At 41.5% G+C, this 26,050-nt stretch overlaps 1 protein-coding gene across 1 annotated transcript in view; it reads left to right on the forward strand.

The window, feature by feature from the left end:
* syne2b (spectrin repeat containing, nuclear envelope 2b) overlaps nt 1–26,050 on the forward strand; it is an 82,951-nt gene that overhangs the window by 42,994 nt on the left and 13,907 nt on the right. Inside the window, exons 46-64 of the mRNA XM_025901157.1 lie at nt 1,170–1,397; nt 1,697–1,807; nt 2,008–2,316; nt 2,656–3,000; nt 3,129–3,307; nt 4,110–4,326; nt 4,560–4,658; nt 5,483–5,647; nt 6,034–6,381; nt 6,587–6,723; nt 7,300–7,429; nt 7,583–7,756; nt 7,895–11,106; nt 13,726–20,776; nt 21,479–21,673; nt 22,146–22,301; nt 22,584–22,825; nt 22,997–25,064; nt 25,557–25,891. Of these exons, the coding sequence (XP_025756942.1) occupies nt 1,170–1,397; nt 1,697–1,807; nt 2,008–2,316; nt 2,656–3,000; nt 3,129–3,307; nt 4,110–4,326; nt 4,560–4,658; nt 5,483–5,647; nt 6,034–6,381; nt 6,587–6,723; nt 7,300–7,429; nt 7,583–7,756; nt 7,895–11,106; nt 13,726–20,776; nt 21,479–21,673; nt 22,146–22,301; nt 22,584–22,825; nt 22,997–25,064; nt 25,557–25,891 (15,701 nt within the window). The remainder of the gene's footprint in view (nt 1–1,169; nt 1,398–1,696; nt 1,808–2,007; nt 2,317–2,655; nt 3,001–3,128; nt 3,308–4,109; nt 4,327–4,559; nt 4,659–5,482; nt 5,648–6,033; nt 6,382–6,586; nt 6,724–7,299; nt 7,430–7,582; nt 7,757–7,894; nt 11,107–13,725; nt 20,777–21,478; nt 21,674–22,145; nt 22,302–22,583; nt 22,826–22,996; nt 25,065–25,556; nt 25,892–26,050) is intronic.

Raw genomic sequence — 26,050 nt, forward strand, 5'->3', positions numbered from 1 at the left:
TAACTACACAAGTAGGGTACAGAAGTAGCACTGGTTTTCAGAATTTCTATCAGTGACTTCAACAAGACATCTAGATTGATCATGTCTTGAAATGACAGTGAAAACTAAAGTAACCATTCTGCTCTGAACAATAACAAATGAGTCTAACAGGATACATCGTAAACCTCAAAGCCAGTTCTGACAATTGTTCTTTTACCGAGTTTCAAAAGAGTGAATCAATCACTGATCAGGCATAATATTATGACCACCTACCTAATATTGTATTGGTCCCGCTTTTGTTGCCAAGACAGCCCTGACTCATTGAGGCATGGACTCCAATAGACCTCTGTAGGTGTGCTGTGGTATATGGCACCAAGATATTAGCAACAGATCCTTCAGGTCCTGTAAGATGTTGTGATTTGGGGAGTTTGGAGGCCAAGTCACCTCCAACATGTTGTGCTCCTCAAATCATTCCTAACCATTTTTGCTTTGTGGCAAGGTGCATTATCCTGCTGAAAGAGGCTGCAGCCATCAGGGGATACTGTTTTGATGACAGGATGTAAATGGTCTGCCACAGTATTCAGCTAGGTGGTACATGGTAAAGTAACATCCACATGGATGACAGGAACCAAGGTTTTCCAGCAGAAGATTTCCCATTGTATCACACTGTTTCGACCATCTTACCTTTTTCCCACAGTGCATCCTGGTTTCCCCCAGGTAAGCAATGCACACGCACTTAGACATCCATGTGATGTTAAAGAAAATGTGAGTCATCAAGACCGGGACACCTTTTTCCATTGCTCCATGGTCCAGTTCACATGGCTGCCCATGAGTCAGTCAATGGTTCACCACTGTTCCTTCATTTGACTTTTGACAGATACTGACCACTGCAGACCCGAACAACCCGTGTTGGAGATGCTCTGACCTAGTCGTGTAGCCTTCACATTTTGGTCCCTGTAACTCACTGAAATCCTTACATTTGCCCATTTTTCCTGCTTCTAACACATCAACTTTGATGACAAAATGTTCACTTGCTCCATAATATATCCCACAATAAAGAGATAATCAGTCCTATTCACTTCCCCTTTCAGTGCTCATGATGTTATACCTGATCAGTATATTTGATTTAGATGATATAATGACCTTTTGTCATTAATACTGTTTTCTGTCTTTCTGTGTTTTTTTTGAAGGACCTCTTGACCTTGAGGCCTGAAGGTGACTCTAAGGTGAACAACCTGAGGAGACGAGGACAGAGTCTGTGTGACCACAAAGATGCTGGTGAGGGCAGGAAAGAGCAGGTCAAGCAGACAGTCAGAGACGTGGAGGAGCTGTGGAGGGCAGCTCTGCAGGATGCTAAACAGCTTGAAGCCGCAGCAGAAGCTGAGATTGCCCAAGAGACTGAGAGGAGAAGGTTGGAGGTGAGAGAACCTATTGTCAGATGGCTGCTAACTCAGCACTAAAACATCTTCTGTCTGACTGTAAATTGACTTGGGCCCAGAGTAAGATAAATAAAGGTTGATTTTGAACTGTGAGTCAAGCAAAGTTACTCTAGGATTATTCAGCATTATTCATTATTCAACATTTATAATAGAAATTTTTACCCATCTTGTGGTGTGGCATTGTTGCACAGTGTACTGATTCATAAACAGATGGGAGTAAAACAAGTCCCCTCTATTTCTGATGAATCAAGTGTTTCACATATTTTCCTTTTTGACAGTTGCAAGAATTTAATACCTGTCAGCGGGAAACTGATGGCTGGCTAAAAGACCTCGAACAACAGCTGAACTCTTTCGGCAGTGAAGTCGAGAACAGACTGCATGTAGCACAGGTGAGCTGAGAGGCCAGGAAAAAAATGAGAGTCGCTCTGTGTCTGCTGGATGCACAATTTTTCATAATTTTTCTTCCTGTAGCATTACTGCAATAAATATAATAAGTATAGTTGGATAATTGTAGGTTTGTGTCTGACTAAAAGCATGGTATAGTGTTGCTTCCTGTGAAGCCAGTTTTAAAGATGATTTTTGTTCCTAGGCCATTATGAACTTCAAGCTTCAAAATCTCAAGATAAAAGCCCAGAGTTTGCTTGATCACGAGTATGATGAACATAAAAAACAAGAGATTCAACAAAAAGTAAGAGACACTGAGGAACGGTGGATCAGACTCCAGAAAGACGCTAAAGAAGTAATGGTTCTGGCTGAAAGGCAACATGCTCTCGACGGCCAGCTGCAAGGCTTTGAAGCTACGAGAGAAAAGACCAGAGTGTGGCTGGAAGAGAAGCAGCAGAGCCTTGTCTCTCTGACCAGTCAGAAAGACCCAGAACAGATCATAAGCACTGCACAGGTGAGTCTGGACAATAAAAAGTTTGATGAAAACATATATGATACAGAGGATGCTGATATAAAATGCAGGTAAATTGTTTGGTTAAAGAATAGATTGCAGTATTTAATTTGTATAATTCCCTTAAGTCCAAATCCTTCATTTGAACACTTTAAAATGTTCTTGTTGGTCTTATTGATAGTAATATTTATAACCAACAAGAAAACAAGAACTTATTTCTAAAAGAGTTTGTTTTTTGGGTTTTTTTGCATTTTCAGTCACTGCCATGCTTTATCTTCACTGCTTGGCTACTTTGCATGTCAATAAAAGAGAAATGGAGCTAAGATTTGTTTTTATTTCCAGACCATCCTGAGCTGCAAGCCTGAGGGAGACTCTAAGCTCGAAGAACTAAAAAGACTAAGTCAGAGTCTGTCTGACCAAGAGGACTTGGCTAAGACCGTGAGCCAAAAGGCTCTGCAAGCAGTGAAAGACTCAGAGGAGCAGTGGAGGACAGTCCTGGAAACTGCTGAGAACACTCTGCAAAAAGCTGAGGTCCAGTACTTGCTCTCCAAGGAGCTAGGGGCTTTCCGCGCTCATGTGGGAAGCACTAAAGCTTGGATTACAGGCCTGCAGAAACAAGCTGATTCCATGGGGATGAGCACTCAGGGCAGCAAGGCTCAGTTACAGGACAGACTGAGTGCAGCACAGGTGAAACATAGAAAGTGTTCTATGCTACAATATTATAAAATCACAATACAAAGCTGAAATTATTGAGAAAGGTATTGAGTTTTTATACATAATACACATATATGTCTAACTGAAAAAAATGTCTTTAGGCCATCTTGAGATCAAAGTCAAGTGGTGAGACACAACTGTTGGAGCTGAAGAGGCGAGCGCAGAGTCTCTGTGACCACACAGACCTGGAGAAGGACAAGACGCTGGATGTTCAGCAGACAGTCAGAGATGCAGTGGAGCAGTGGGGGGCAATGCTGCAGGCTGCTGAGGAGACACAAAGGTAGAAAAAGCTGTGTTGAGCTACATGAAAGGGAGATTTCTTCTGTTTCCTATATGGAGGCTAGGGTTTCTATCTTTTCATAGTGCTCAGGTTCAACCCTTTGTGGCTGCAAGGTTACAATGTAACTGAAATAAACCTCTTGTGGTGTGAATAAGGCACGGCGGGACCACAGATCATCATTTAGAGTCATTTTATTGAAATCAAAACACACCACACAACACACACCAACCCCTGAGTCCCTGTGTTTTTAACTTGGCGGGCGTGATTAAGGATGCAGACCACGCCTCACCACACCTCTATATAAAGTTGACATACTTTGCGATAAATTCAGGTTTATCAGGCCATATATTAGGTCAAACCTTGTAATTAATCAGTTTTTCAGAAGGTTCCGTTCAGATTTTCTTGCAAAATCCTCAAAAAAGCCTAATTCAATTCAATTCAATTCAATTCAGTTCAATTCAATTCAGTTCAATTCAATTTATATAGTGCCAAATTCTAACAATAGTCATCTCAAGGAACTTTCTATTGCACAGTACACACACTACAACAACAGACAGAAAACCCCAACAGTCACATGACCCCCTGTGAATAAGAACCTGGTGACAGTAGGAAGGAAAAACTCCCTTTTAACAGTAATAAACATCTGGCAGAGCCAGGTTCAGGGAGGGGCAGCCATCTGCCATGCTCAGTTGGGAATTGATGTCCATGGTATTTCTAGGCAAGCGCAAAGGCAATTATTTCTTCAGTTGCTGCATTACATTTCATTTCTAAATTCGACTTTCTACTATCTATCACCCATTAGCAAGTTGCAGAGTGTTGTGGAACGCCTGGTGTCCTGTCAGTACCAGCGAGACCAGGCTGTGGCCCGTCTGGCTGAGCTTCAGAAGCAAACATCCAACCTTCCACGTGTCTTCCCCTGGCCAGGCCTGGGAGAGCGGAGGCAAGCTGTGGAAGAGGCCCGAGCCCTGGTTGATCAGATAACAGCCTTAGCCCCCGTCCTCTCAAACATCCGCACACAGGTAATTACCTTACATGAAATTTTTTAGCTGAAGTTGCGTTAGTTAATAACTTCTGGGATTGTTAAAGCTTGAATAATATGATTAAAAACATAAGCCTATAACTCAATATGAGTATTCAGTACGACTAGGAGAGGGCTATATAAAATCTCAACACATTAATCACAGAGGAAATTTGATCAAATTCACCAGTCAGAGTTTAAGTGTCTTCAATGTATTTCACTGTTTTTCTCAAGGCTGCAGAGCTGGTTGAAATCACACAGGACCAAAGCTGGTCTGACCCCACCTGGACAGCTAAGGAGGAGTCTATCCCTGCTCTGCTGAAAGAGCTCACTGTGAGTTTAGCACTCTGTCTTCACATCATTCTTAGAAAATAAATGTGAATTATTTAAAAGTAAATGTTTTTTTACTTACTTACATTATTTTTTTACTTTTCGCTGTCCAAATATTTATAACTTGCATCGACACAATCTACTGATTTAAGTGTAAGTCTGGTGAATCAGATTTACTGGTAAGCACACAGATTTCTGCAGGGTGAACATCATACAGACCCCCGAATGCTGGCAATGTCAGCCTGGGGTGGACACACTGACCCGTATGATTTGGAGCTGTCCTAAATCCCCAAATTTTTGAACTGAGATTCATGAATTTTTCAAATCGGTTATACGACGGGATATTCCCTTTTCACCAAGATTATTCATTCTAAGGGCTCCATCACTCCTCAAACTTCTTCCAACTAATGTTGTCAAATGGATGCAGACTGCATTAACGTCAGGGCATAAGCTCATTATTTCCCAGTGGAGGGCCCCCTCCGCCTTACCTGTTACTCTATGATATAATCAATTAGGGAGGCTGGCAGCACTCGAACAACTCTCATACAGGCTACTGAATAAAGTGGAGAGTTTCCACCTGAAGTGGGATCCCTACCTTTTCAAAATAAAAAAAAAAGATCAAACTAAAACTTAGAGTGGTTGTTTTTGTCCCCCCCACCCACTCTTTTTTTTCTTCTCTCTTTGTTTGTTTGTTCTGTTCTCCCCACTCCTCTACTGTTGTGCTGATGCAATCTCTGCCTGATGTGATTTCCATGTACAGTGGACTGTGTTGTTCTGAAATATTCAATAAAATATTAATCACACAAAAAAAACCCTGTCGTCTTCAGGATACAGTAGCCAACCTGGAGCAGGGCATTGTGACAGAGCGGCAGTGCACACAGCTAGTGGAGCAGCATGAAGCAGCTCAGGACTGGCTGAGGGAGCAGGTTAAAAGCCTGGGACCTCCTCCTGCAGACAGACAGAGTCTGCACAGTGCTGTGAACACCCTTAAGGTGAGAAAATGCAATGGTTTCAAACAGTTGTTTAAGCATCTGTGGTTAGTCACTAACGAATAAAATACTAAAAATGTTCTATTACAATAAAATGAAGATATCCCTTATACTTACAAAAATAATATGACAGATAATGTACTCGTATCAACTGCACATGAGACTAATAAATGCAGACTGCAGAATTTACTGTTTGTCTTGTCTTTTTAAAAATCCATGTTCATTCTTTCTCATTCATCTCTGTTATGGAAGTACGTAGAAATGTTTGATCGTTTGACTATTACAGAAGTTTTTACAACTTTTAAACTTAAAGTCTTAAAATATCGGTCCCGGTTTACTGGATTTTCTAACATTCTGGCTCTTGTCCTCTTCCCTCCTTCTGGTGCCAGGCTTTGCTCCAGACAGTGGACAGAGAGCAGAGAGAGATGAAGGAGCTGGACTCTGCCAGAGACAGTTTGCGGAGCCTCTGCACTCCTGGGGGTCAGGATGCCCTGACCCTAGAGGTTAGCCATCTCCATGACCTGTGTTCTGTCTCAGAGCAGGAGGTAAGGGAGCATCTGAGGGCCTGTGACACACAACTGAAAGAACTGGACAGTCAGTTGGCCAAAAGGACCCAGGGGCTGAAAGAGGGAATTGCAGCCCTGCAGTGGGAGCTCCGCTCTCTCGACCAGGCACTCAGTTACAGTGAACCACAAAACAATATCACTCAACTTGAACAGCACTGGCACAGCCTACAGGTAATTACCACAGATGGAATTTTCAGCCATTTTTTTAAAGTTATAGTAGCAAGAAAGTTTTGAAAAGTAATGGCTGAAAAAAAAAATAATTTGCATTTCTGCATTCTATCTTGGGAGGACACCTTTTCAATAGGCTTTATTGCATTCCCCATTCAGAAATATCAACTCTATGCTCTTTTGTGATGTTGCTGTCCCTTTATGTTAGAATTGTGAGAAGTCACTCGAGGATTCGGGTGTGAAAATTCATGACCTGCAACAGGAAGTAAACTTGGCATCTTCTACCAATGAGCTGCCAGCAGAAATCATCAGTGGGGTTGACTCGTTATGGGAGCAGCATGCCAGGTATCCTGCTGTGAAAACGATGACTTTTATGACTGCTTGTTAGACCATGTAACCTTCTGAATCAAAATTGTTATGAAATTTTATTTCTTATATATATATTTTTTTGACATTTACCTCATGATATAAAAAGTAGGGAAAAAAAGATACCATCCAGCAAAACACTGTCAAACTTAAGTTGTAAGTCTGTTTAAATAGATATTTTGTAATGAATTCTAAGCTAGCATCATCTGCCCATTTCAATTTACTCTTCAATTATTCTTGCCTGCCAGCCACATGCCTTAGTGGGTCATTCTGATCTTGCTCAACTGCGTGAATACACAGAGTTCCCCTGTATTTATAACCCAGATATTAACCTGATATAAAAGTTTCAGCTGGTTTTAAAAGACCTTTTTTAAAAACAAGATTCACATATGTAGATGCACACAGATTTATAATTACAGCACTGGAAAAATAAATACTTCTTTATCTGTTTTTTTTTTTCATCCTGTAAAAATATGTTTTCTTTCTCGTATAATACAGTCAGGTAACATGTTAAGTGCTGAGATTACAATAAATTGTTGTTCATTATATCCACAGCCTAAAATCTAGGCTGAGTGAGCATCAGGTTACCTGCTGCACAAACACAGCAACATGTCTCAGGGACTGTCTTCATGTTCTGCAAAAATGGAACCACAGCAGATCATCTGCGTCACTTTCCTCTGTGCAGGTCTCTTTTATTCTTATTTGAGTAACACGCTGATTTTATTACTGTTCCTAAATATTAATAATGGACATTAATATTTTGCCTGAGTACTGTATGTTTTCTTAATATCAGACATATGTCACAACCACTTTTAACAGTTTTTCCTTCTGATGTTAGGAGATGTTAGAGGAAGGTGAAAAGTTGCAAGCCAGCCTACAGGAGGCACTTTCTCACCGACATTTTCTAATGGCCTGTCTGACATTGGACTTGCTTGAGAAACTAGAAAAAGATGGCTCAGAAGCTCTCAGAGAAGCAGACACACTGAAAATTTCGCTAAGTCAGAGCCTAAAGGTATTTGTGCTAAATTATTTGGACTTCCGTTGTTTGACACAATAAAGCAGTTTAATATCTAATATACTGCTGTATCTTAATTGGATTAAAGAAAATATGTTTGTCACAATTAATTGCTTCTTAACCTCTCTATTCAAGGAACTTAATCAAAGAAGTAAACAAAAACTGCCTGACAACCAGTCTTCAGACAATCTGCAGGGGACAACGACCTCTGTGGTGGCACCGCCACGAAAAAGCAAGCACTCATCTGAGAAAAAAACAGTTTATCCTGTTTCAGCTTCAGCATCTGTGGTGATACAAAGCTATACTACTTCTCAAGAACCACAGTCCAAAACTGTAGATATCACAGATGAGCCTGTTACAAATGAGGCAAATAAGCTTGCTTCTGAGGATCCCACCGTGATGCACAACGTCACTGAAGAGACTCCTGCTGTTACTGAAGAAACTGAAATTGAACAGCTGTATGCTGAAAATAAAACCAAGGATGAGGCAGAGAATAAGCAAAAGCCTAGTAGTGAGAAATCTCCAGTGACTGGAAAGCAAACTAAAGTGGCTGTGGAAAAAAGTGAAATCATTCAAAAAGGTAAGAAGTCCAAGAGTTTTGAGGTCTCTCAGCTTGCAGAGCCAATGTTTCCACTGGAAAAAGTTGCTAGTATGCAGTCAACGGAAACCAAAGATGAATCAGAGAAGTATAACGTAACATCAGAGTCAGCTGAAACACCTATGGCAAAATCTAGATTATTGCCTATGACGAGAAAATCAAAGAGCACAGAACTTTGCCTTGCTCTTGGTGATACTGAGTTACCTCAAACAAGGAAAGATCCTCAAAGCAAAAGTTCTTCTTTGGACTTTAATGGCGAGAACAAAGGTTTTGTTACTGAAAAGAAAAAACCTGTACCTGTTGGGTCTTCAACTCCAACTCCAAATATGCCAGAAAAATTAGCTCAAACAACTGATGTAGAAAAAGGCCAGTTTTCACCAAGCACAGGAAAGTCAAAAGCTTTAATGAGTTCTCCAGAATTTCCTTCAGTGGCACAGACACAATCCAAGAAAAAGCCTGAAAATCAGACATCACCGTCAGTTCCGGAGGTTGTCAAAGAACCAAGTGAACAAGAAACTGAAAGTAAAAAGCCAGATTTACATGAAGATATAGATACTGGAACAGCTGAAACTACTGATGAAAACTTGACAGAGGTTTCAATAATGGACACAAAGTCAGGGCATCCAAAGGTTTATCTTGGGCTTCCTAACAAAGATCACATTCCAACTACAATACAACATGAGAGTGATATATCATTCTTGCCTACCACAAAGCCAGTTGAGACAAAGGAAGAGCCAGATAGTCAGAGATGTCCTTTATCTCCAGAGGTTGCAACTGCAGCAACAGAAATTACTGCTATGAATAAAGGAAAGCGTTCCCCATCCAAAAGAAAGTCAAAGAGTCGTAAAGCTTCCTCAGAACTTAATAGTACAGATTTGCCTGAGACTTTGAAAGAATTTGAAACTGTGGATCCCACCAAGGAAACTAAGGTTACCACTTTAGAAAAGCCTGATATCCCCCCAACAAGAAAAACTTCAAAGACTTTTGTGGAGTCAATACCTACCACAGAAAGACATCCTGATGCGGAAAATGAATATACTAAGAAAGAACTTGAGAGTGTGAAATCTACCACACCTACAGAAATGGCTACTATACAGACTGAACATGTTATGGTATATCCGACAAAGAAAGAGGAAGAGTCAGACAGTCAGAGATCTCCAGTATCTTCAGAGGTTCCCACAGCAAAAGAAATTACTGCTGTCCATACAGAAAAGCGCTCACCACCCAAAAGAAAGTCAAAGAGTCGTAAAGCTTCCTCAGAATTTATTAGTCCAGATTTGCCTGAGACCTTGAAAGAACCTGAATCTGTGGGTTTCCTCAAAGAAGCTAAGATTACCACTTTGGAAAAACCTGAATCCCCCCCAACACAGAAAACTTCAAAGAGTCTTGTAGAGTCCAAGAAAATAGAGAAAGAAACAGAAATGGAAAACACAGCTTTAAATGTACAGGTGATTACTGAAAAAACTGAAACTGTTGGTGTAGAGTCAACTGAACTTTCACCAAGTGAAAGAAAACCAGAGATTCCAAAGGTTTCTCTTGAGCTTGCAATCAAGGACCAGATTCCAACTACAAAGGAACATGACAGTGAAACACTGTCAGTCTCATCCACAGAGCGCTCACCACCCAAAAGAAAGTCAAAGAGTCGTAAAGCTTCCTCAGAACTTATTAGTGCAGATTTGCCTGAGACTTTGAAAGAACCTGAACCTGTGGGTTCCACCAAGGAAGTTAAGATTACCACTTTGGAAAAGCCTGAAGCCCCACCAACAAGGAAAACTTCAAAGAGTCTTGTCAAGTTAATATCTACCACTGAAAGAGAGCCTGATGCAGAAAATGAATATACTAAGAGAGAGATTGACAGCGTGAAATCTACCACACCTACAGAAATGGTCACTGTGCAGACTGAACAAGTTACGGTGTATCTGACGAAGAAAGAGGAAGAGTCAGATAATCAGAGATCTCGTGTATCTCCAGAGGTTCACACAGCAACAACAGAAATTACTGCTGTGAATAAAGGAAAGCTTTCACCACCCAAAAGAAAGGCAAAGAGTCGTAAAGCTTCCTCAGAACTTATTAGTACAGATTTGCCTGAGACTTTGAAAGAACCTCAATCTGTGGGTTCCACCAAGGAAGCAAAGATTACCACTTTGGAAAAACCTGAATCCCCCCCAACAACGAAAACTTCAAAGAGTCTTGTGGGGTCTGAGGACACAGAGAAAGAAACTGTAAGGGAAAACATAGCCTTACATTTACAGGTGATTACTAGAAAAACTGAAACTGTTGCTGTAGAGTCAACTGAACTTTTACCAAGTGAAAGAAAACCAGAGATTCCAAAGGTTTCTCTTGAGCTTGCAATCAAGGACCAGATTCCAACTCAAATGGAACATGACAGTGAAAGGCTGTCTGTCTCATCTACAGGGCGAGTTACTGCTGTTGTTTTGGAAGACGTGTCTCCCATACAAACTGGAGGAAAGTCAGATGATGTGGAATTTTCCATAGCTCCTGAGTCAGTCCCTACCATTGAAAGACAGCCTGATGCAGAAAATGAATATACTAAGGAAGAGCTTGACAATGTGACATCTACCACACCTTCAGAGGTGGTCACTGTGCAGACTGAACATGCTATGGTGGAACTGACAAAGAAAGAGGAAGAGACTGATAGCCAGAGATCCCCAGTATCTCCAGAGGTTGCCACAGCAACAACAGAAATTACTGCTATGAATAAAGGAAAGCTTTCACCACCCAAAAGAAAGTCAAAGAGTCATAAAGCTTCCTCAGAACTTTTTAGTACGGATTTGCCTGAAAAATTGAAAGAACCTGAATCTGTGGGTTTCCCCAGGGAAGCTAAGATTACCACTTTGGAAAAACCTGAATCACCCCCAACAAGGAAATCTTCAAAGAGTCTTGTAGAGTCCAAGAAAATAGAGAAAGAAACAGAAATGGGAAACACAGCTTTAAATGTACAGGTGATTGCTGAAAAAACTGAAACTGTTGCTGTAGAGTCAACTGAACTTTCACCAAATGAAAGAAAACCAGAGATTCCAAAAGCTTCTTTTGAGCTTGCAATCAAGGACCAGATTCCAACTACAAAGGAACATGACAGTGAAACACTGTCAGTCTCATCCACAGAGCGCTCACCACCCAAAAGAAAGGTAAAGAGTCGTAAAGCTTCCTCAGAACTTATTAGTGCAGATTTGCCTGAGACTTTGAAAGAACCTCAATCTGTGGGTTCCATCAAGGAAGTTAAGATTACCACTTTGGAAAAACCTGAAACTCACCCAACACAGAAAACCTCAAAGAGTGTTGTGGAGTCTGAGGTCACAGAGAAAGAAACTGTAAGGGAAAACATAGCCTTACATTTACAGGTGATTACTAGAAAAACTGAAACTGTTGCTGTAGAGTCAACTGAACTTTTACCAAGTGAAAGAAAACCAGAGATTCCAAAGGTTTCTCTTGAGCTTGCAATCAAGGACCAGATTCCAACTCAAATGGAACATGACAGTGAAAGGCTGTCAGTCTCATCTACAGGGCGAGTTACTGCTGTTGTTTTGGAAGACGTGTCTCCCATACAAACTGGAGGAAAGTCAGATGATGTGGAATTTTCCATAGCTCCTGAGTCAGTCCCTACCATTGAAGGACAGCCTGATGCAGAAAATGAATATACTAAGAAAGAGCTTGACAATGTGACATCTACCACACCTTCAGAGGTGGTCACTGTGCAGACTGAACATGCTATGGTGGAACTGACAAAGAAAGAGGAAGAGACTGGTAGTCAGAGATCTCCTGTATCTCCAGAGGTTGCCACAGCAACAACAGAAATTACTGCTATGAATAAAGGAAAGCTTTCACCACCCAAAAGAAAGTCAAGGAGTCGTAAAGCTTCCTCAGAACTTATTAGTACGGATTTGTCTGAGACTTTGAAAGAACCTGAATCTGTGGGTTTCACCAAGGAAGCTAAAATTACCACTTTGGAAAAACCTGAATCACCCCCAACAAGGAAATCTTCAAAGAGTCTTGTAGAGTCCAAGAAAATAGAGAAAGAAACAGAAATGGGAAACACAGCTTTAAATGTACAGGTGATTGCTGAAAAAAATGAAACTGTTGCTGTAGAGTCAACTGAACTTTCACCAAATGAAAGAAAACCAGAGATTCCAAAAGCTTTTTTTGAGCTTGCAATCAAGGACCAGATTCCAACTACAAAGGAACATGACAGTGAAACACTGTCAGTCTCATCCACAGAGCGCTCACCACCCAAAAGAAAGGTAAAGAGTCGTAAAGCTTCCTCAGAACTTATTAGTGCAGATTTGCCTGAGACTTTGAAAGAACCTCAATCTGTGGGTTCCATCAAGGAAGTTAAGATTACCACTTTGGAAAAACCTGAAACTCACCCAACACAGAAAACCTCAAAGAGTGTTGTGGAGTCTGAGGTCACAGAGAAAGAAACTGTAAGGGAAAACATAGCCTTACATTTACAGGTGATTACTAGAAAAACTGAAACTGTTGCTGTAGAGTCAACTGAACTTTTACCAAGTGAAAGAAAACCAGAGATTCCAAAGGTTTCTCTTGAGCTTGCAATCAAGGACCAGATTCCAACTCAAATGGAACATGACAGTGAAAGGCTGTCAGTCTCATCTACAGGGCAAGTTACTGCTGTTGTTTTGGAAGACGTGTCTCCCATACAAACTGGAGGAAAGTCAGATGATGTGGAATTTTCCATAGCTCCTGAGTCAGTCCCTACCATTGAAAGACAGCCTGATGCAGAAAATGAATATACTAAGAAAGAGCTTGACAATGTGACATCTACCACACCTTCAGAGGTGGTCACTGTGCAGACTGAACATGCTATGGTGGAACTGACAAAGAAAGAGGAAGAGACTGATAGTCAGAGATCTCCTGTATCTCCAGAGGTTGCCACAGCAACAACAGAAATTACTGCTATGAATAAAGGAAAGCTTTCACCACCCAAAAGAAAGTCAAAGAGTCGTAAAGCTTCCTCAGAACTTATTAGTACGGATTTGCCTGAAAAATTGAAAGAACCTGAATCTGTGGGTTTCCCCAGGGAAGCTAAGATTACCACTTTGGAAAAACCTGAATCACCCCCAACAAGGAAATCTTCAAAGAGTCTTGTAGAGTCCAAGAAAATAGAGAAAGAAACAGAAATGGGAAACACAGCTTTAAATGTACAGGTGATTGCTGAAAAAAATGAAACTGTTGCTGTAGAGTCAACTGAACTTTCACCAAGTGAAAGAAAACCAGAGATTCCAAAAGTTTCTCTTGAGCTTGCAATCAAGGACCAGATTCCAACTACAAAGGAACATGACAGTGAAACACTGTCAGTCTCATCCACAGAGCGCTCACCACCCAAAAGAAAGTCAAAGAGTCGTAAAGCTTCCTCAGAACTTATTAGTGCAGATTTGCCTGAGACTTTGAAAGAACCTCAATCTGTGGGTTCCATCAAGGAAGTTAAGATTACCACTTTGGAAAAACCTGAAGCTCCCCCAACACAGAAAACTTCAAAGAGTTTTGTGGAGTCTGAGGACACAGAGAAAGAAACTGTAAGGGAAAATATAGCCTTACATTTACAGGTGATTACTAGAAAAACTGAAACCGTTGCTGTAGAGTCAACTGAACTTTTACCAAGTGAAAGAAAAAAAGAGATTCCAAAGGTTTCTCTTGAGCTTGCAATCAAGGACCAGATTCCAACTCAAACACAACATGACAATGAGATTCTTTCAGTTTCATCTACAGAGCAAGTTACTGCTGTTGTTTTGGAAGACGTGTCTCCCATACAAACTGGAGGAAAGTCAGATGATGTGGAATTTTCCATAGCTCCCAAGTCAGTCCCTACCATTGAAAGACAGCCTGATGTAGAAAATGAATACACTAAGAAAGAGCTTGACAGTGTGAAATCTACCACACCTTCAGAGGTGGTCACTGTGCAGACTCAACATGCTATGGTGGAGCTGATAAAGAAAGAGGAAGAGACCGATAGTCAGAGATCTCCTGTATTTCCAGAGGTTGCCACAGCAACAACAGAAATTACTGCTATGAATAAAGGAAAGCTTTCACCACCCAAAAGAAAGTCAAAGAGTCGTAAAGCTTCCTCAGAACTTGTTAGTATGGATTTGCCTGAGACCTTGAAAGAACCAGAACCTGTTGGTTCCATCAAGGAAGTTAAGATTACCACTCTGGAAAAACCTGAAGCCCCACCAACAAGGAAAACTTCAAAGAGTCTTGTGGAGTCTGAGGTCACAGAGAAAGAAACTGGAAGGGAAAACATAGCCTTACATTTACAGGTGATTACTAGAAAAACTGAAACTATTGCTGTAGAGTCAACTGAACTTTCACCAAGTGAAAGAAAACCAGAGATTCCAAAGGTTTCTCTTGAGCTTGCAATCAAGGACCAGATTCCAACTACAAAGAAACATGACAGTGAAACACTGTCAATCTCATCCACAGAGCGCTCACCACCCAAAAGAAAGTCAAAGAGTCGTAAAGCTTCGTCAGAACTTATTAGTACAGATTTGCCTGAGACTTTGAAAGAACCTCAATCTGTGGGTTCCACCAAGGAAGCAAAGATTACCACTTTGGAAAAACCTGAAACCCCCCCAACAAGGAAAACTTCAAAGAGTCTTGTGAAGACCAAGGACACAGAAAATGAAACAGAAAGAGAAAACACAGCCTTACATTTACAGGTGATTACTAGAAAAACTGAAACTGTTGGTGTAGAGTCAACTGAACTTTCACCAAGTGAAAGACAACCAGAGATTCCAAAGGTTTCTCTTGAGCTTGTAATCAAGGACCAGATTCCAACTACAAGGGAACATGACAGTGAAACACTGTCAGTCTCATCTACAGAGCAAGTTACTGCTGTTGTTTTGGAAGACGTGTCTCCCACACAAACTGGAGGAAGGACAGATGATGTTGAACTTTCCATTGCTCCTGATCCAGTCCCAACTATTGATAGACATCCAGATGCAGAAAATATGGATCAGAACATTTCCCTGGAAAAACCTGAACTCCCTATATCAAAGAAGACTTCAAAGAGTCTATTGGTGTTCAACGAAATGGAGAAAGAAATTGAAAATGGAAAAGCACATTTAAGTTTGCAGACAGTCAAACTTAAATGTGCAACTGACAGTATTTCTATAGAATCAACTGAGTTTTCACCAAGTGAAAGAAAGTCAGAGAGTCCAAAAGTTTCTCTTCAGCCTGATAACAAGGCACCAGAATGCACAGCACCTCAATCTGATGCAAGAGATTCAGACACAGCGCCACAAATGCAGCCATGTCTTTCTTCTAGTTTTACAGATACAACAAATATTGCAGATTACATTGACAAATTATGGACTAACACAGAAGAGGTTCAGAAGAGGTATTTAGTTCTTGAGCTGCCTGATCGAGCAGTCCCACAATTGTTTGAGACAAACCAATATCAGCCAGACACAACAATTTCTGATAGCGAATCTACTACTTTTGCCATTGTTTCAATGGAGCAGCCTCATGAGACAGAGACAGATGTAACAGAAATAGCCCCATCTAAGCTAAATGAAACTATGAGTCAGCAGACAGTCTCAGATACCTTGCAAATACAACCTGAAGTCAACATCCAACATGACGATGGCCAAAATATTTTAGGCAATGTTCAAAAGTCTCTTGAAGATGAAGCATTCAAAGCTGAAGAAATGAGTATAAACACAAGAATACAAACATCTGAAAATATAACTGTCTCAGTGCAAAAGGACCCTGAGATGCACATGGAGCACTTGACTGTACAGTGTGAGACCACACCACAAAGCAAAGTTGAGACAAGCAGGGTAGAACTCCAAGTAAGCAGTGCTGAAGGGAAGGATATTAAGGCTGATCAAGGCTCTAGTCAGCCTACTGCTACTGTTTTCGCTTCAGAAAAACATGTGCCCATGAGCCCAGATGACAAGTCTGTTACAGGGGATAAAATACAAGTGAAGACTAAAGTGGACTATGAAATACCAGCCAGCCATAAAACTGCAGGTGCGGTTCACCCAGAGGAAGCTACAGTCGGAGTACAGATGCAACAAATCAGCATTGAAATGCAAGACAATGTGGAGATGTATGCCTCTTCTCGACCTGCACTTCTGCAGGCAGGTGAAGAAGAGAGAGTATCTGCAGAAATAACCTTATCTGAGCAAGACACTATAAAATCAGACATGGTGATTGAGCTAGAGATCTTGAAAACCACACAGGATAGCAAAGAGGAGCTGAAGGACTACAACTTAAAAGAGGAGGTCTTTAGAAAAGATGTACTTGATTTACCCAAAAGCTTGGATGAAAAGGAAATATCGGGGGACTCTGAAGTACGAGTTTTACAGCTGGATATACCTACGAGTCATGAAGAACAGGAAAACACATTTGTCATGACAGCAGCAGAACCAACGGTAGATACAGCTCGATCAAGTATGCAGTGTGAAGAAAAAGAGACTGCAGTTCAGGTTCACCCTGAAGAGGCTACACTCATAATCAAGGTGCAAGAACTCAGCACAGAAACGCCAGAGGATGTGGCTCAGAGTGACTCTACTCAAACTGCTCTGCTGCAGCCAGTTGTAACAGAGACAATATCTGCAGAATTAAGCTTATTTAAGGAAGACACTGTAAAACCACAAACAGCAATTGAGTTAGAGATCCTGGGAACCACACAGAATAGACCAGAGGAGCTGACGGATTACAACTTAAAAGAGGTCTCCAAAACAGATGTACTTGATGTATCCCGCAGTTTGGATGAAAAACTGGTTACAGTAGAGAAAAACCTGGTTGAGCCTCAAGTGCGAGTTTTACAAATGGACATACCAACCAGTAATGAAGAACAGAAACAGACGTTTGTCATGACAGCAGCAGAACCAAAGATAGATACAGCGCAATCAAGTATGCAGTGTGAAGAAAAAGAGACTGCAGTTCGGGTTCACCCTGAGGAGGCTATACTCATAGTCAAGGTGCAACAAATCGGCACAGAAACACCAGAGGATGTGGCTCAGAGTGATTCTACTCAAACTGCTCTGCTGCAGCCAGTTGTAACAGAAACAATATCTGCAGAAATAAGCTTATTTAAGGAAGACACTGTAAAACCACAAACAGCAACTGAGTTAGAGATCCTGGGAACCACACAGAATAGACCAGAGGAGCTGACAGATTACAACTTAAAAGAGGATGTGTCCAAAACAGATGTACTTGATGTATCCCACAGTTTGGATGAAAAACTGGTTACAGTAGAGAAAAACCTGGTTGAGCCTCAAGTGCGAGTTTTACAAATGGACATACCAACCAGTAATGAAGAACAGAAACAGACGTTTGTCATGACAGCAGCAGAACCAACGGTAGATACAGCTCAATCAAGTTTGCAGTGTGAAGGAGTTCATGTACCCTCTGAGGAGGCTGAAGTTATAGTCAAAGTGCAACCAATTACCATGGACACACAAAAGTATCTGGATCAAAGTGATTCCTCTCAAAATGCACTCCTTCAAAGTGAAGCAGGGACAATGTCTGTAGAAATAAACACATCCAAGCAAGATACTGTAAAACCAGAAAAACTGACTGAGCAGGAGCTCCTGAAAAACACAAAGGACAGACCTATCATAACTAAGGAAACTGGGCTCCAGAAAGAGCACTCTTTATTGTCAACACATAGAGGGAGTGATATACCCATGAGCCTGGATGAAAAAGCAGAAAAAGTCCAAGTGGAGCCTGATGTTGTTTTACCAGCCAGCTATGAGGAGCATGAAAGATCATTTGTCTCGAAAGCAAATGTGCCAAGAACAGATATAAGTATCCAGTCTGAACATGCTCAAATAAACAAAGATTTGACTTCAGCTGATGTTCAACCTGAAGAAGAAATTAGCTTTACAATAAAGGTGCAGCAAATGAAAACTAAAATGCCAGTGGATCTCGTGGCTCAGTGTGAAACTACTCAAACTGCACTTTTTCAGCCAGGTGAAGCAAAGGAAACACAATCTGCAGAAATAAGCTTACCTGAACAAGACACTGTAGAACCACAAACAATGATTGCGCTAGAGAGCTTGAAAACTGCACAGGCTAGATCAGTGGAGGTGAAGGATTACAACATGAAACAGGATGTCCCCACAAAAGATGTGCTTGATTCACTCAAAAGCTTGGATGAAAAATCAGTTGCAATAAAGCAAATTCAAGTGGAGCCTCAAGTGAAAGTTTTACAGCTGGATATACCAATCAGTCAAAAAGAACAGGAAAAGATATTTGTGAAGACATCAGCAGAACCAAAACCAGATACAGCTCAATTAAGTATCCAGCGTGAAAGGGAGCTGGGAAATAAAGATGAGACTTCAGCTGAGGTTACACAGGAGACTGAATTTATAATCAAAGTGCAACAAATCACCACTGACAGACAAGGAGATGTCACTCAGAGCGACTCCAGTCCACCGGCTGAAGTAGGGATAGCTTCTGCAGAAATAAACTTATCAATGCAAGACACTGTAAAACTAGAACCAGTGACTGAGCAAGAGCTCTTGAAAACCACAAAGCATAGATCTACTGTGACTAAGGAACTTGTGATCCAAGGTGAGCAGCCCAAACCATATGAACTGGATGACATACCCATGAGCCTGGGTGACAAGATGATTACAAAAGAGAAAGTCCAGGGGGAGCCTGAGGTCCCTGTTTCACCAACCAGCCAGGAGGAGGATAAAAGAACATTTGTTGTGGTAGCAGATGTACCAAGAGCAGATGTAGCTCATTCAAGCATCCAGTCTGAAATCATTTCAGTAAACAAAGATTTGACTCCCGCTGATGTTCAACCAGAGGAAGCTGCTAGTCCAGAAGATGTGGTGCAGCGCGACTCCACTCAACCTTCTCTGCTGCAGACAAGTGAACCAGACACAATCCCTGCAGAAATTTGCTTATCTGAACAGCATGCTGTAAAACCAGAAATGGTGACTGAGCAAGAGCTCTTGAAGACCACAGACAGCAGAACAGACATGTCTCAAACAAATATCAAATGTGATTCAGAACTTGAAAAGAAAGATGTGAGTCCAGCTGATGCTCACCCTGGGGAGGCAACAGTTGGAGTGGAGGTGCAACAAATCAGCACTGAAACACAAGAAGATGTAGCTCTGGTGGACTTGACTCAACCTGCACTGCTGCCGCCAAGAAAAATTGCATCTGCCGAAATTAGCTTACCTGAGGGAGAAGCTGTACAATCAGAAGGCTCCTCTAAATTGTTAATGCATGGCATGGATGATGTACCCACGAGCCTAAGTGACAAGTCTGTTAGAGTAGAGGAAACCCAGATTGAGCCTGAGGTGCTTGTTTTACAAGTAGAAGTACCAACCAGTCGTCATGAGCATGAACAGACATCTTTCATGATAGAAAAAAGTGACTCCGCTCAGCCTGCTCTGCTGGAGCCAGAGGTCAGTGGAGAGCTCTTGGAAACCACAGAAGACAGACCTATGGTGACTAAGGAACTTGGCGTCCAAGACAAGCACCCTAAAGTATTAACACATGGAGTGGAAGACGTACCCACAAGCCTGGATGTCAAATTTGTTAAAATGAAGAAAATTCAGATGGACCCTGAGCTGCTTGTAATATCAGCAGTTCAAGAAGAGCATGTGTCAAGAACAGATACATCTCAATCAAGTATCCAGTGTGAAAGTTCAGAAGAACACAGAGATACGAGTGCAGCTGAGGTTCTTCCTGAAGAGGCTGGAGTTAAAACCACAGTAGTAGAAGTCCAACAATTTAGGACTGAAATGAAGGAAGGTGTAGCTCAGACTGCCGCAGCTCAATCTCTACTGATACGTGCAGGTGAAACAGAGTCAACATCTGTAGAAATAAGTTTATCCGAACAAGACACTGTAAAACCAGAAACTCTTACTAAGTTGAAGTTCTTGAATACCACAGAGGAGAGACCAAAGGAGGTCAATCTGCGAGAGGAGGTTGTAACTAAAGATGTACTTGATGCACCCAAAAGCCAGCATGAAGTGTCTGTTACAGTGGAGAAACTCAGCATAGGGCCTAGCGTATCCACTCTACAGCCAAATATACCGGCCACCATAACCACATCTGTTGTGATAGCAACAAGTACAAGGAATGACAGTGATCAAACAACTACGAAGTCTGATAAAATAACACCAAACCAAGAGCTTAGGTCTCTTGAAGCAGAGAAAGAAAAGCCTGCATCTGAGATGACTAAAGCAGATGTTCCAAAAAGCTTTACCGAACTCCCATCAGAACCAGTTGTGTATCCTAAAGTCCAAACAGATGCAACAAATAGGAAAGAAGAAGAAGAGAAGCAGAAGAAGAAAATTCAAGAAAAGGAAAAAGAAAGAAGCACCAGTGTAGAACCGCCAATCAGGATAAGCACAACAATCACCACCACTACCATGGAGGCCACTGAAACAAGGCTTCAGAAACTGCCACAGGTATGTTATGAGGGCTATGATGACCTATTTTTCTATGATAAAGTGCAATTATGTGAACCCTGCATCCTATATAGACTAATGCATAGCCTACATGTAAAACATGAACTTGTCCACCAAAAGCCAGTCCAGAAAAGCCTTCAATCTTGCAAAGGGAAACTCTTGATTGCAGAAAGAAGTTGTATTATGCAGAGGTCTTTCAAAAAACAAATGTAATTTCTCAATTGATGTATGATTTCACTTCTTCAGAGTTAATGACCTCAGCTGTTAGTCAAGTCTTATTTAATACAACTTAATGTTTTTGTAAAATTTGGTCACAAAGAGCAGCGGTCCTCAACCTTTTTTGTGCCACGGACCGGTTTATGTCCGACAATATTTTCACAGACCGGCCTTTACAGTGTCGCGGATAAATCCAACAAAATAAAACCGGTACCAAAAAAAAGAAGAAGATTTATTCATAACACACTGGAAAAGACCCAGGGAAGCCAATGATAAAAACCATACAAAAATAACGATAAAAAACGATAAAAACCCTGAAAACCATAAATTTCACACCCGAGCCTCAACTATCACAGCCCGGTACCAAACGACTCCAGTCCGTGACCCGGGGATTGGGGACCACTGACATAGAGTATATATGTGCATTAATACCTAGTTTCATGTCCACTATAGGAGCAAGTATTCAGTACTGACATGTCATTGCAGGTGGTTCAGATATCATCAGGTGATACTGTACTGGGTGAAGAACCCCATTTGAAAGGACTGACCCCTCAAGAAAACAAAATAGACGCAAATGACGTGGAAACTGAGAAAACAGTACTGGAGTCACCAGGAGAACCATCCATTTTGACAGCGATACAGCTACTCAAAGACATGGGACCTAGCAGTCAACTCATTGAGGTAAAATAAATATTATCTGTCATTGGCTCTGTTTTTTGAACCAAGAAAGTCACAGAAGTTACAAATGGTCACTTTCCATATGTAGGATTAAAATACAGAATAATCTTTAAAATAAAGCGGTGATGAACATGTACTATCATAATTACTGGCTGAAATGTAGATCATAATTCTTAGTTATTTTGACTCTTTTTAATCCTCTTCCACATCAGTTCAGTTCAATCCAGTTTAGATGTATGAAGTCGACTCAAGAAAAACCTCAAACCAGAGTTTGCACAGGTTGTTTGTGAGAGCTTTGAGGCAATTTATATAGTCAAGACATATCTTAGTCTGTAGAGAGGATAACAACAATTCCTCCCTCAAACTGTCTTTTTTCTGCTATATATTTTCATATAGGCCCTAAATTAAGTAACAAAACCAAAGCTTGTGCCTTAACAAGTCCTGTTCTGCATCTGACATGTCTTTCTGTCTGAAGGGTAAACCCCTAGAGGATGCTCCAGAGGTTCTGATTTCATCCACCACTAACATGGACAGTCATCTAAGTAGGGTTATATCTAAACTCCTGAACTGCAAGAACCGCTCAGCTGAGCTGAGCCCAACAGCCATGGCCCGGCAGGTGGAGGAGGCTCAGGTGAGATTATGCAGCATGAATTACTAGAAAAACATCTATGGTGCTAAAGTGCCTCCTTATTATTATTATTATTATTATTATTAACAATAATAATAATAATAATAATATTTTTGTAAATCATGATACTAGTAGTAATAAAACATTTTACACAGCATTTTCACAGTAGGCCCTTGTGTTTGCAATTCAAATAACAATGAACCTGAGTTCACAGAAGGTCAGATAAGCTTATTCTGAATTTAAAATTCAGCCTTTGTGTGTCTCACTCTTGCCTGCTGCATACAGGAGTGCAGAGAGGTTGCCCTGGCCCAGGTGGCATTGCTCTCTCAGTTGAGAGGGGCTGTTGCTGAGAACAGGGACAGTCTGGAGCATCTGGAGGACCAGTGGACCAGTGCTGCCCAGGATGCAGTTAATGTTATTCAGAGTAAGGAGGCTCAGCTGCAGATGGTGACTGATTATTGCCAGCACATCCAAATAGCTAAGAATGCGGTGGACAAAGCAACTGCAGAACTAGATGCTCTTCAAACGTGAGTTGCCATCCGATGGTTTCATTTTAGTCTTTAATACTTGTATTTTAAGATATTTTAACACATTTTATTTCACACATTGTCATCTTCCTTTATCTGTAAAGCTAACTGATAAACCCCTAAATTCTTTTACAATTTGTTGCGGCAAACTTTTTGTTGTTTTTCTTTCAGATCCCCTCAGAACAGCAGCTCCAAGGAGGCAGAACGACTAGGCTCCTTACAAAGAAGTATGGAGGAGAACAGAACAGCACTTGGGGAGCTGCTTGTGACCCATAGCAAATTGTGCCCCCACCTTACCCGGTATGAGCGAGCAACTGCAGAGACTGAGCAGAAGAACCTACAAGAGAGGTGGAGAGCTCTGGAAAGAACTGTGGAGAGTATGCTTCATCACACACATGACCGTTCTCACAAGACCAGCAACCTTCTGTCAGAGTTATCAGATTTGCAGGAACACTTGGAAATGATAATTAGAGACCTTGAAGCCAAGTTGCCATCAGTTACTCAGTGGAACTGCAAGAAGGCACGACAGCTGATGGAGGCAAACGCTGAGGTTAAAGCAGCCCAGCAGAAGTACCTCCATTTACAACAGCTGTCAGAGCTGCTGCTCTTTAGCCCACAGTGGGATGTGGAAACAAAGGAGATCCATCAGGGACTCCAGAGAGTTAAGGACAAAATTTCTCACACAGAGGAACTTTTGGCTACCCAAACCCTGAACAGCAGCAGCCCTATCATGGAGAAAATTGTCAAAGTGATGAGGGAAGGCCTGGCCTGGGCCAGGCAGACAGAGAGTGATATTGAGGGCAGGAGAAAAAGAGTAGCTCTTCTCCCCGAGGAAGTTCACCGGCAGCTCAGGGATCTGAAGAAGCTGCAATCTGAGGTGATGGCCAAACAAGGTCAGCTGGAGTCACTGGTGGAGGAAATGACTGAGCTCTTTCCACAACTGGACCAGGTTGAAGAGGTGCCTATGGTGCAGAGCCTTCTGAAATGTCTTGAAGAACTCTCAAAGTCCACCAATGAGAAGCTGTCCAAAGCTGTGAAAGAGGTGGAGTCAGGACTGCAGACCAGAGAAAAGCTATCTGAACAGATTGCCGATCTAGACTCCTGGGTTGTGGCTCATCTGCAAAGAGAAGCCTCCAGGGATCCAGACAGTGAGCTCAGGAGCCCTGCTGAACTTGATCGCAGAACCCGCCAGATCCAAGAAACCCTGGCTGAGGCTGAAAAGCAGGAAGCAGTCTGTGAGGCTCTTTTAATTAAGAGTAAAGATATCGCTTCTGAACTCAGTGTCACAGAGAACTGTCAGCTTTTTGACAAGCTTACCAACCTCCAGGAGAATATCAGAACCATTAGCAGCCAAGAGAAAAATAACAAGAAGGAGCTGAATGAACTCACCCAGACTTTAGATTCAAGCAAGAAAAACCTGGTTACTGTTGAAAACAGTCTAAGGCAGATGTTGGTGGATCTAAGCAGACACAGGTTCCCCATTACAAGAGAGTCCCTGCAAGCTTTGGAGCCTTTCAAGCACATGATTTTGGAACACAAGTCGCAAGTTGACCTCCTGCAACCCTGGATTCCCAATGAGAAGACAAAAGAACTGAACTCTGTCATCTCTGAGCTGCACAACAAAATGTATGCCCTAGAAATGAAAGCCAGAGACCAAGAGAGGTACTTAAACATGAGGCAATGTGTCGAGGATCTCAGGGAAAGCATTCAGGAACAGGTGCGCCAGACAAAAGAAGATGGCAATGACACAGACGAGAAGTACAGAATCTGTCAGAACCTTCTTATCCAGTTTCACCTGATGAAGGGATTGTGTGAAGAGGCTCGCTCAAAACTACACACAATTTCTGCTGACCTCTACCCTTCACAGCTGACTGCAGAGCAACAAAGGCTTAAACAAAATGAGGAGAGTCTTAACACCCTCGAGATGACACTCCATAACAACCTCAGCATCATTGAGTGGAACCTGCTGAAGGACCTGGACCTGGAATCAGAGAGGAAAGCCACTAAGGCCTTCCTCTTAAAGACCCAGAAAGAGTTGGATAAATGTCCCACGGTGGAGCCAAATGACACAGCAATTAACAGAGAATATGAGAGAGTGGTGTCTCTGACAAAGACTGTGGAGTCAAGAATGAGAGCACTGGGGGTGCTGGAGCAAAAGAAGGGAAAGAAAAAAAGAAGTGGATCTCAAGATTTGATGGACTTGAAGAATGCAGTCCTCGGTCAATGTGAATCATATATGGCAAGTAGTGTTGAGTATTTCTCAATTTGTTTTTGTAGTATTGTTTTTTAATTGCTTTGTAATACGCTTAGCCAATCAGAGTGAAGCATATGAAAGAAGATTTACTATGCAATACAACTGAATTAAGCCTACACAAAAGTTAGATCTAGCAATGAATTTGTTCATTTGTGTCTTTATGTATGAGTAGCTATAAATATAAAATAACAATTTTAAACTTCAAGAGCATCAACAATACTACACCATATTTGGTAGAGCAATATGGAGCAAACACCCTTTCAGTGTTGTCATTTTGAATATAGTCTATACAAACAGTATGTTCTTTTTCACAGTTTTAAAGGTTATTCAATGTTCAGTTTGATAGAACAAACCACAAAAGCAAAATACAAAGCAAATGAATTATGTAGATGGTTTAAAAAACAAATAAAAAATCTACACTATGAAGTGAACATGCCAATCTGAAAAAATGTGTTGTTTTTTGTCCTATTGTTTTAGGAGAACATCACTCAGGCCAGGGAGTCACTGAGAAGCTACACCTGTTCTGTTAAACAGGCTGTACAGTTCCTGAGGGCTATTGAGGTGTCTATGCTGCCACCTCAGGGCCCTGCTAGGGTCTGCGGTGACAGAGTCGAGGAGACCCAGCAGGCTTTGGCCTCACTCCAGCAGCAATTTCAAACTCATGTGGAACAGCTCCAAGACCAGACTCCTCTGCATCAATACTTGTCCCCACTGAAGGTGGAGCAGCTCCAAGAGAGTATTCTGAGCCAACTCCTGGTGATGATGTCCACTCTCCAGGCAAAGGGCCATGTGAAGTTGGAGTGTCTAAGCAGGTACTCAGCTCAGTCCTAAAAGTCAGATTTATCTTCCTGAAAAGGTGTTGTTGGTAGAAGTGTGTGATTGCACATGCAAAGATAAACAAAGAAACAATAAAGGTTACCTTTCTTCTAATTAGCTTTGCTAAAACAGCAAATACTTGATTTTGGTTTCAT

Source organism: Oreochromis niloticus, linkage group LG19, assembly GCF_001858045.2.
Source record: "Oreochromis niloticus isolate F11D_XX linkage group LG19, O_niloticus_UMD_NMBU, whole genome shotgun sequence".
NCBI classification, from domain to species: domain Eukaryota; kingdom Metazoa; phylum Chordata; class Actinopteri; order Cichliformes; family Cichlidae; genus Oreochromis; species Oreochromis niloticus.